At 36.3% G+C, this 12,452-nt stretch overlaps 1 protein-coding gene across 1 annotated transcript in view; it reads left to right on the forward strand.

Moving 5' to 3' along the window:
- SRPX (sushi repeat containing protein X-linked) overlaps positions 1 to 12,452 on the forward strand; it is a 99,114-nt gene that overhangs the window by 55,757 nt on the left and 30,905 nt on the right. Inside the window, exons 3-4 of the mRNA XM_074214193.1 lie at positions 3,693 to 3,884; positions 4,392 to 4,568. Coding sequence (XP_074070294.1) covers positions 3,693 to 3,884; positions 4,392 to 4,568 — 369 coding nt within the window. The remainder of the gene's footprint in view (positions 1 to 3,692; positions 3,885 to 4,391; positions 4,569 to 12,452) is intronic.

Consider the following 12,452-nt stretch of genomic DNA (forward strand, 5'->3'; position numbering starts at 1 on the left):
GGCACCATACAATGCTTATTTTTTGTTTCTGAATAATTTTAAATGTAATTTAACAGAAGTCTATAGCATAGTGTGAATTAAAAATAGGGAGCAAACTGTTGATCCTGCTGATGATAGCCATTTTGTAAATAGTACATTTTAAATTTTCCTTTAAATACTTATAAGGTCTTTGTAGAAAGGGAGAGATCAGAATATAAAAACTGATTTATTCAATCTGAAGCATCAAGAGAAAGAGAAGAGAATAAGCATTTATATAGAGTCTTTTATTTGCTAGGCACTGTGCTCATACTTTTACAAATATTTTATTTGATCTATTAGAAGCCATGAAAAGGATAAATGAGCAAAGGGAGCAATAAGGAGGTTGGGTAGCTCTTTTATTTGACAGTTCTCTGGCTCCTACAGAGGGTTATTTTGAGTCTTTGTTTAGTTGGTGATTTGGAAATGATCTTTCCTTTCTAGAACCTTCCAGACCAGCTAGACTGTATCTTTCATTAAGGCATTTAGCACAATAGTTCTAGTCTGCAGTATAGTTAATCTGGGTCCTAGAATGTGAAGCTAAACACTCTGGATCTCATGCTTCATCAAGTTATCTCTAAAAAGTATTTGTCATCTCTTGCCCAATCAGACAATTATCTAGTGAGATTTATAACAAAGAAAGAGGTCATTTATGCTATTACTTCACCATGGTTTTAAATTTCAACACTGGAAGGGACTCCTACTGTGGAAACACCCTCCACTGATGCAACTCAGCGACTCTTTTCTAATTCATAATCTTAGTTTCTGGGCAAGGAGAGGCAAAGAGACCTGGTCATACATCTAGAATGTGACAGAGGCCTTGAGGACTTGAACTGAGACTTTCCTGACTCCTAGTCCAGACATCTTTCTATCACACCATGTTGCTTCTTATAAATTCTATACTGATATATTTTAAATTTGCATAAATATATGCACATATACACATATGCTTATAAAATATACGTTGAACCTTTAGAAGGGCAAGGAGCAAAACTTCTGAAACACAGAATTGGAATTGGAATGAACTTAATGACTATCTAGTCCTAGTTCATACCTGGAAAAAATAACATGTCAGAGGTCATCCTGCATTTACTTGAGGTCTTTCAGGAATTAAAATACATGACTTTCCAGCTGTTTCACTTTTGAATAGCTCTAATGGTTTGGAAGCTTTAAAATCAAACATAAAGTTGCTTTCATATAACTTCTGCCCATGGCTCCTAGTGTGAGCTTCTAGAGCTAAACAGAGTTAATCTTATTTCTCTCACATATAACAGCCCTTCAAATACTGGAAAACAACTCTTACATCCCTGCAAGTATTCCCACCACTAGTCTCTAGTTACATCCCTAGTTTCTTCATCTGCTCTTCATATGACAGAAAAAATCTCCTTGTGTGGAAATGTAGACCCAGGGCGGTAGGACCCACCCTGCTTATAGGCTCATGGTCTTGCTTAATCAAACTCTTGGCTTTTTCCGAAGTGCTGAGTTTGTCATTCCCACTTGGGATGTCCAATTACTCATCATTGTCTTGATTTTGGGACACAGAAATAAACACTTGTTTCAAATTAAGGGATGCCTGTGCTTGCTAAAGGGAAATGATAAGATCCAAACACTGCTATTATATATTACACATGATAGGAGATTGCTGACTTCTCCTGCTGAGTAAGTGTATAAAAGTCAATCCTCTGAACATTCCTGAATCAAAACTGATTCTCTACACCCTCACTGTCCACATGGTGGCACCCTTACTCCACACCTTAGAAAGTTCAGGTGCTCTGGACTGAGGCAATGAGCTAGACCCTAGTGCTGAAATGGAACAGGGAAGGTAAAGGTCAACAGGTTTATAGGAGATGTTTGCTAGACCCTGTGCTGAAATGGTACAGGGAAGGCAAAGGTAGGGAAGTTTATAGGAACTGTTTGACTACTTCCTGGGAGGCAAATTATTTGGAACCAGGGAATTATCCATTGTAGGATTTTCTAACTTCTATCTAACACTTTAGTTTTGTTTTCTCCCTTCCCTCCCCCATTCTCCATCATTTGAGAGAAACTCACAGGGATAGAGGCATGATTTTATATGGTCAGCTAAACTCTTTGAGCCACCATAGGGAGAAATACTGGATATTCATTTGTCAGTGACCTTCCAGGTTCTTGACTTAATATCAGGGTAACAGACAAATTACTGTCTATTTAGACCTTCCTTTTCTTCTATTAAATGCTAGATGCTAGATTAGAGGGTCATTTGGGTGGTACAATGGATAGAGCACCAGCCTTGGAGTGAGGAGGACCTGAGTTCAAATATAATCTCAGACACTTACAGACTGTCTGACCTTGAGTAAAGTCACTTAGCCCTGGTTGTCTCACATTTAGGGCCATCTCCAGTCATCCTGATTCCTGTTTGGCCACTGGACCTAGATGACTCTGGAGGAGAAAGTGAGGCTGGTGACTTAGCACAGACCTCTCTCAATCAAATCCAACTTGCATGTCATGACTTCACCTCCCTGATGTCATGGTCTTCTTTGAGGATGAAAGACAAGCATCATCATTATCAGATGTTAGATTGCTAGCTGTTGCCTCTTCCACCCCTAAATCCTTGTATCTGTGATGTTTGGGGAGTATGCTTTCACTGCAGTTCTCTATTTAGGCTCTGGTGGTGTAAGGTCCTAGAGGGATCTTGTGGTAATTATGGTGGCTGGCCTCTAGGACTGATGCTCTAAAAAATGTTAGGCCAAATAAATTGATGGCATGAGTTGAAAGCTGAACCTTTTATTTACAATAAGTTATTTTTAAAAGGAAGTTTCCATATACTGAGAGTAAACCTAAAGATACTCAGTCAATATTTATTGAGTATCTACTTTTGCCATGTATACTCCATGAGCTTGGAACTATGTATCATGTATAAAAATGTGATTGGGTAGTGAGAAAGATGCTGGAATTGAAAGAGAGGAGACCTGGGTTTAAGCTAATATGGCATTGTGGATAAAGTGTTAGAATTGAAATCAGGAAGGCCTGGGTTCCAATCCTGATGTGATGCTGACTAGGTAACCTTGAACAAATTATTTAATCACATTTGGAATTAGTTTCTTCATCTGTAAAATGATATGTTGGACTTGATATGACAACAATGGTTTCTGAGGTTCCTTCAAGCTTTAATTATAAGATCCAATAACCTTGTGTTTGAATCTTGTCCCTGCCACTTGCTATCAGTGAGGCCTTGGACAAAGAAACTTCATTTTTCTAAAAGTTGGTTGGATGTAACATAAGAGGACTGGGTTAGGTTACTCTAACATCTAGTTATTCTAAACTATTCAATTCTCCTTATATAATCTTTTCATATAAGATATTTGGATTTATCTACATAAATGGAAGCTTTCAAGCAACTTCCACCCTAATTGGGGAGAATAGAGCATGCAAATATTGTGATGTTTATTTTTCAATTTAATTAAAAAACATTTTTTTAGACACTGTGCCAGATCCTGGAACTGCAAAAAAAAAAAAAAAATGAAATGAAATAATCCCTGCCTTCAATGAGCTGACTTTCTTCCAGGCAGTAAATAGTGAATATCCAATAAATGGAATCTTAGAAGTCCAGAGGAGGGAGAGCTCAGTAGTAATTGTGAAGTAGCAGCACATTTTAGAAAACTTCTCTTCATGTGTTTCTCCTTGTTTCTGTTATTTCCCAGACACCCCATGGTGCTCTCCCATAAAAGTGAAGTATGGTGATGTATACTGTAGAGCACCTCATGGAGGATACTACAAAAATGTCTTGGGGACAAGATGTGAAATTCGATGTCGCAAAGGATATGAACTTCATGGATCATCCCAGATGACTTGCCAGCTAAACAAAAGGTGGTCAGACAAGGTCCTGTGTAAACGTGAGTCATTATACCCTTTTGAGCTCCTTGTGACTTCTGTCCTTTATCTGTTCATTGATTTGCAGTCAATTTCAGCTGTGTATTGTGTATGTGTATATGTATGTATGTATGTGTGCATGTATGTATATAACTAGGAACCTTTTTAAAATACCTTTGAATCACAAAAGTAAAACACACACACACACACACACACACACACACACACACACACACACACACACACATACACACAAACAAATCAAAAATTGTCCTTAACTGGAGAAGTCAGAATATAAATAAAACAGATACATTCTGCCATTTGAATGTGATTCATGAAAATGAAGCACCATGATATTTACCTAGAAAAATGGTCAAGTTCAAGGGAAAAATTCATAAACATTGTTTTTTATCTATGCCTATTTGGACTTATGGTTTAGTGACTCACCTGAAGGCTGGTATAATTCTTAGGCATAAGAGATATCACTTATAGAATATAAAAGAATAGCTCATATCTATTTTCTGTTTCAGAAAAGCGATGCCCTACCCTTTCTATGCCAGCAAATGGAGGATTTAAATGCATAGATGGAGCATACTTTAACTCCCGATGTGAGTACTATTGTAGTCCAGGATACACATTGAAAGGAGAACGTACTGTTGTATGCATGGACAACAAGTCTTGGAGTGGCCGACCAGCCATGTGTGTTGGTAAGAAATTGTTTCAATCTTCTGAAAAGCACTGGCATAATATGCTTTGTTTAGAAGCAATAATATTTCCCACCTAAATATCTTCTAATTTTAATTTATATATTTTTTTGCTATTTTGTCCTTGACAAGTAGTTATAAAAATTTTTATCACTTATTCCAATCTGATGAGTCAAAAATGTGCATACCCTTTGATCCAGCAATACCACTACTGGATCTATACCCTGAAGAGATGATGAAAAAGGGTAAAAGCATCACTTGTACAAAAATATTCATAGCAGCCCTGTTTGTGGTGGCAAAGAATTGGAAATCAATCTGATGAGTCTGTGGTGGAACCTTGAAGTTATTTGTAATTTGTTGCATTTTTCATTTAGTTATTAATGACTTGTTTTTTCTTTTGAGAATAACCTCTCATATTCCTTGTCCATATCTTTATTGGAGATTGGTTCTTATTCTTGTATATTTGAATCAGTTCCCTATATATGTTGGATCCAGTGATTATTCGAAAAATTTATTGTAAAGACGTATTTTGAATTAATAATTTATCTATTCATAGTTGTGAAAGGTATTTCCTTTCTTTTTTTCTTATTTATATTAACTTTTTGCTATGTTTGGAGTTTATGATGTTATTTGATATCAAATGTTCATCTAAACCTTGTTTCTGCCAGACTGCTTTCCAATTTACCTCAAGTTTTGTCAGTAAGTTTTTATACCCATCATTAGGGTCTTTTAGTTTGTCATTCTTCTGCACTGTGTTCATTTGATTTTGAATCTATATGTCCTATTGATCAACTTTTCTTTTGTCTGTTTGCCATGAAAGAGCTTTACTTCATAATATAACTTGAGATCTCTTTCCTCTTGGTCCCCTTCTCACTGTTTTTCATCATTTCTCTTGAGATTCTTGAACTTTTTTGAATACTTCAGGTGAATTTTTTAATTAGTTCTTTCCTATCTTGGTAAATCAATTATATTTAATAGTTGATTAGAACAATATTGATTAAATAAAGAAACTTTAACAGGATTTTCATTTTTATTATATTGGTATGGTTTACCATGAATAATTGATATTTCTTCAATTATTTAGGTATGTATTTCTTTAAAGATTATTTTGCAGTTATATTCCTATGGACTTTCTCCGTGTATTTCATGGCAGACTCTTAGCATTTTGTACCTTCTATAGTTATTTTTGAATGTAATTTCTCTTTCTCTTCCTGCTGAGTTTGAGGTAATATGCAGAAATACTAATGACTTATGTGGATTTATTTTATATTCTGCAATTGAATTCATGAGTTGATTGTTTAAATAATTTTTTGACAACTCTCTTGGGTTCTCTATATGGACCATTATATTATCTTTAAGAAACAGTAATTTTGCTTTCTCTTTCCTTATTCTTATCTCCTCAAATTTCTTTTTATTTTCATAGTACTATATGTTATATTTCTAGAACTACATCAAATTGTAATAGTGATGATAAACATTCTTGCTTTATCCTTGATCTTACTGAAAAGGCCTATAATTTTTTTCCATTTATATAAAATTAGCTCTCATATTTTAATAAATATTGCTTGTGATATTAAGGGAAGGTTCATTCCTGTGTTTTCCAATGTTTCTTTTTTTAAACAGAAATGGGTACTGGATTTTGTCAAAAGTTTTTTCAATATGTGTTGAAATAATCATGTGTTTAAAATTATTTATGTTATCATAAATATTATATCATAAATAATCACACCTAATAGATTTTCCTTATATTGAAAGAACTCTGCATTTCTAGAATATTTATTTTCAACTTAGTTATAATGTATTATCTTTCAAATAAGTTATTGTCATTTCTCTGTTAATATCTAATTTATATTTTTTGAATTATTTTTCATAAAGGACATTGGTTTATAATTTTAATTTTCTGATGTCTCTGTAATTTAGGAATCAAAACCATCTTTGTATCAGAGTTTGTATTAATTTCTTCTTTTCCTTTATTTTCAGACAGTATATAATATTGGAATTGATTGCTTTTTGAATATTTGATAAAATTCATTTATAAATTCATTTGGTCCTGAAGATATCTGATGATGCTTATGTAGCTTATTTTATACCTATTTTCTAGTTTAATTGTTTTGGATAGTAGATACCTTACAGTTTCTTCTATCTGTTCAATCTTCTGTTTTTGTTCTAGTATTGCTTTTGTCACAGAGACATTGAATTCTCTTTTGTCTATTTTAATTTTTAAGATATCAGTTACTTAAATAAATTTCCCACCTTCTGTTTTTAATAATTTGCTATTTTTCTAAATCTTTCCTTCTGAGTTCTTATTTACTTTACAATAGTTTTCCAAACCTTTTGTTTTATTTCTTCTGAGTACTCATAGTCCTTGTGGTCAGGACATTATCGTTTTCCTCTGACATTATGCTTAGAGTTGTTATGAAGTTATTCTTTTCTTCAGTGTTTAATTCTTGAGCTTTTCTTTATCCAGCTTCAGTTCCTGATTTTAATTTTTGTATCAAGGGTAATCTCTACCCTCTCCCACACTCTTTGTGTGTAGTGTCCAGTCCCTATTTGGTCATTACTTCTGTTTCCTGGTATCCTGCCACAAACTTCTACTTCCTCTGATGTATCTTTGATGAGAGCGTCAATAAGTTTCACTGTCCATGGTCAAGAGTTCTGTGGTTGGTTGTCCTGGAGCAGGTCATCTGTCCCCTTCTCTTGCCTTCCCAGGCAAGTTTCCATTTCCCACCCACCAATCCACTCCCACTCTCCCAATCCTCTCTGTTTCAGGAGCTGTTATAGGCTTCCAGCCTGTCCACCAGAACTTACTATGCTGGCTTTCATAGCAGGATGCCCCTTTCCAGACTCATGTCTTCTTGCTGCTTTTTTGAGTTTTGTTTGTGTATTTGTTTGTGCAACAATGAGGTGGATGAAAAAGATTACCAATATTACATCTTGTCCTTGATCATAACTCTATTTAATGCCCCTTTTCAGATGATTGTTGTAGTATATATACTGGGGAGCTAGACTTCTTTATGACCTTTCATGTTATTCTAGGGTGAAGTCCTAGGTATCTTTTTAATTGAATTATCATCTCTTTGCTCTTCCCTTTCACCAGTGTATCCAACTGACCTCCCCCCGCCCCAGACCAAATTTGAGAAACTCTATTAATAATAAGTACTAATTTGTTCTTGTTCTTGTTCTGGAATTGTAATTTCATGAATGTCAGGAGCTCCCATGGTGTAAACTCCCTCTAACAATTCTGATCAACAATTCATTGATAATTGTTAGTCTTAAAGAATTGTCTGAGAGACTGAGGAGGTAAGGTGATTTGCCCATTAATTATACAGCAAGGAAACATCAGGACAGCCAGGTGGTGCAGTAGATAGAGAACCTGGTCTGGAGTTAGGAAGATCTATCTTCTTGAGTTCAAATATGGCCTTAGAAACTTACTGGCTGTGAATTTGGATAAGTCACGTAACTATTTGCCTCTATTTCCTCATCTGTAAAATGAACTGGAGAAGGAAATGGCAAACTGCTAGGGTATCTTTGCCAAGAAAATTCCAAATGAGGTTATGGAGAGCCAAATACAACTCAACAACAACAACAAAGAAAATGTTAGAGGTAGAATTTTGAGCACAGTCTTCCTGACTCCAAACCTAGTTCTCTGTGCATTACACTGAGCTTATATTTCCAGAGCACATTATCAGTAGCCATGTTTCCAGGGTCAGTGTGCTCAGAGCACTGGACACTAGACCTAGAGTCAGAAAGATCAGACTTCAAATCCACCTTCAGACACTTATGAGTTGTGTGACTCTGTTTTGTGTAACCTCTGTTTGCCTTAATTTCCTTTTCTTGTAAAATGGAAATAACTACCTCTCAATCCTGCATGATCACAACCTGGGTCATGTTCTATATCTCATTCTCTCAGTTCACATTTGTTATCTGATTCCAAGACCTGTTGAATTTACCTTTTAACACCTCCTGCATCTACCTCCTTTTCTCCTCTGACACCTCCCCCTGCCCCAGTATAGGACTTCATCACCATATCCCTGGACTATTGCATAGTCTATCCATTGTTTTTTCTTTCTTAAGTCTCTCTGAATTCCAGTCTATCCCTCCCTCAGCTATCAAAGCACAGAACTGACCATGTCATCTCTTATCATCTCATCCTTTTCACTTCCAGGACTAAATATAAAAAACCCATTAGATGTTAAAGCCCTTTATAATATATCTCCTCTTTAACTATGTTTCTTAGCCTTCTTATCCACCTCAGGTATCCAATGACCGACCTCCTAGACCTCCTAGACATTCCTGGAACATGATACTCCCATTTTCGTTGGTTGTTCCTCATGACTGGAATGGTCCACTTCCTCATATCCACCTTCTCTAACTTCCTTCAAGGACCAGCCAGAGTTCTACATTCTATAGGAAAGCCTTCCCTCTATGGATTATTTTCTCTTTTTCTTGTAGCCTGAACATAGAAAACTTCATATTATCTCTGCTATTAGACTACCTCCTTGAGGGCAGGGACTGTCTTATGCCTTTTTTGTGTGTGTTTCTAACACTTAGGAAAGTCCAGCTTAATAAATATTTATTGATCGACTAACAAATTCTCTGGGCCTTTGTCACTTCATCTATAAAATAAGGAGTTTGAATTAAATGATCCCTGAGGTCAGTGTGTCCTTGGGCAAATTACTTAACCTTTCTAGGTTCCAGTCAAATCATCTATAAAGAGAGAATGTTTGACTAGATGACCCTTTCTAGTCCCTTACAACCCTAGATCTATGATTCTATGGCAGGAAGGAAACAATCATTTATCAAGTGCCTCTGTATACTAGGTACTGTACTGAGACCTTATTACCTCATTTGATTCTCACAAAAACCTAGGAGGCAGGTGTTATTACTAACTCAATTTTTCTAAGTAGGGAAACTGGAAGAAAGGAAGGCCTTGGAAGAAAGGCCTTAAGTGATTTGCCTAGAGTCATCCAATTAGTAAGTATCTAAGCCTAGATTTAAATTTAGATCTTTCTGACTCCAGACTCAGGAGTCTATCCACTCCAATGGTTAGATATGGTCACTCAGATAATTAGATATGGTCTATGATCATCTAAGGCATGACTGGACTTACTAATGAGCAGCAGCTTCTGCTATTTGCTCTGGGAGTATCAGTCAGAGACTGACCCACAGTTGAGGGTCAGAACCTTTCTGTCACAGCTCTCCCCCCACCCCGAGCACATGGAGGCAACTTGCATACTTGCCTCCTGTATGAGTTTAGCTGGGATGACAGCCCTAATTCATCACTCAGATCCTATGTTCTGTTTCCTTCACAGCCTCTATTTGTCAAATATTTAACTGAACAATCTGGACAGTTTCCTTTAATTTTGAAAAGGAAAAAAAGCAGAAATATTTTACTCCCCTTCATCATGAATCATTGTTAACTGGTAGAGGCACAGTTCAGAATAGTGGACAGATTGATGTATTGAGAGGTTAGGAAGACCTGGGTTCAAATCCTGCCTCTCTTACTTACAAATTATATGAGCATGAACAGCTTTCTCTGAGTACCAAGCAGTTCTCCAGAACTAATCTATGAAGTCATAGTTAGACTGTGAGCTTGGTAGAGGGAGTTTCCACAATGATGACATTGTAGATCCTTGATGAAATATTTCTGATTAAATAAGTCATTGGTGGAAGAAAGTAGAATGGCTCCTCTCAATCAACAAACATTTACTATGTGCTGGATACTGAACTATGGGATACAAAAACATAAGCCACTGCTTTCACAGAACTTACTTTTATCTTGTCAGTGTTATATAAATATACAATCATTCAAAATTTATAAAAAATAAATGCAAGGCAATTTTTTTTGGAGGGGGAGGAAAAAGGTGGAAAGAACTAGCAGCTGGAGTGAGAGAGTGGGTTATCTGGAAAGGCTTTGAGTAGAAAGTCTCACTTAATGTGAGCTTTGGTGAAAACTAGGATTCTAAGGAGGAGCTAGATGGGTCAGTGGATAGAGCTCTGGACTTGGTATGGAAATTGCCTTCAGATACTTATTAGTTTTATGATCCTGGGTAAGTCACTTAACTTCTCTCTGCCTTAATTCACTGGAGAAGGAAATGGCAAACCACTGCATTATCTCTACTACTAAAACCCCATGGACAGTATGGTCTACAGGATCTTGAAGAATTGGAAATGACTGAATAATAACATCAAGGATTCTAAGAGACGGAGGTAAGGAAAGAAAGCATGGAAGACAGCAAGTACAAAATCAATGGAAACTGGAGATGGACTGTCTTATATGAGGAAAGAAAGTCAGTGTGATGAATTTACAATACACAGAAGAGATTAAGATACTCAAAGTCTGGAAAGATAGATTGGAGCCAGGAAAGATAGATTGGAGCCATGTTGAGAAAAGCCTTGGCTGCCAAATACTATCAGGAGAAGTTCATTTGAGAAAGGTAAATGGTGATGTTCAGGTTCAAATGGTGTCTTCCTTTTCCCTTTATTTCTCTCTCATATTGGAAGTAGCTTTCAATTTCTACCCCATGACTTGATATGTGAAATCTAATCTTCTTTCAAAGTTTGGAAGTGTTAGAGAACTCTTTCCCCTCTTAGGCAAAAGGCCAGAGGTGGGGTGTGGGAAGGGGGGAAATTGTGAAAGCTTTCTGCCTCACCATTTGTGGCAAAGAGGATTTCTTAGTTCAGTCCTGTTCAGTTTTCCAGAGCTCACAAAATAAAGGGGAAAAGTGCTGATTATTCTTTAAAAAAAAAAAAGCAAACATGCCCTAAAACTAACCAGATGGCCTTGGAAGATTACCAGGGGAAGAGAGAGAACTTAAGAGCTATCCCCATTTTAAAGGAGGTAAGTGGTTTTTCAGTTTGTAGTTTTTACAGTCTTATCAAGGCAAGGGTGTGGAACCCCAAGATTACCTACTATAATTATTTTTTAAAATCATTTGGAGAATAAATGGAAAATGAGAAAGTAGGTAGGCAGATATTTTCCTGATTGTGATCACAGATATCTGAAGTATATCTACTCTACTTTCTGCTGTCTCCCTCTTCCTCAATGGAATCATTTGTTTCTTTGTCATTTAAAATGTAGAATGAGGCTGAGTGAGCTCTTTTTGTAGACCTCTGGACCTATTTTGGGAGCTGATATATCTTGGCTGTGTATAGAGTTCCAAGGTTTCCACAAAAACATGGACAATGCATCTTGCCACAACCATTCAAAGGGCGAAGTGGAGAGAAAATAGGAGACTAGTTGACTTTCTACTCTGAGGTGGTCAGTTCTGTGGTCTGGATAATTTAAAAATGCCACGAATTAAATTGAATTCCCTCATCCAAACCACACACAGCCTTAGGAGCACTTCTGGCAGCTTGCATAAATGCCTGGTTATTTCAGCAAAACAGATAAATAGCTAGAATCTTTGTTGTCAGTTAAAAGTAGACCTACACTTCAGCAAAAATTGTTTCACCCCATGTTTCCCTCCCCTCTTCTTGAGTCCCCTTACACAAAATTGCCCTGGTCTTAAAGAATGATACTTCATAGCAAAGATTGAAAGATACTTGGTTGGAAACTCCTTTGGACAACAGCCCAACCCTCCCTTACACCAGCAATTTTGTATCAAGGCAAAAAAAAAAGTTGTAAAACTTTCATAATATGTAATTGGAAAAATCAAATAAAACATCAACTGAAAAAAAATTTTGAGGAAACTTTCAACGCCTTAGGCAATAAAACTGAGTGTGCCTTTAAAAAAAAACAAAGTTTATCCAGAGCAAACATTTAATTGTTCTTGGAAATGCACAAGACACAATTGGCTTGATTTCAGGAATGGCTTTGTGTCTGTTGAGCCTTTCTTTAAAACCAGAATAAATGATACTTTTGCCATCTCAATACAGCTCTAGAAT

The sequence above is a fragment of the Macrotis lagotis genome, chromosome 1 (assembly GCF_037893015.1).
Source record: "Macrotis lagotis isolate mMagLag1 chromosome 1, bilby.v1.9.chrom.fasta, whole genome shotgun sequence".
Lineage (NCBI taxonomy): Eukaryota > Metazoa > Chordata > Mammalia > Peramelemorphia > Peramelidae > Macrotis > Macrotis lagotis.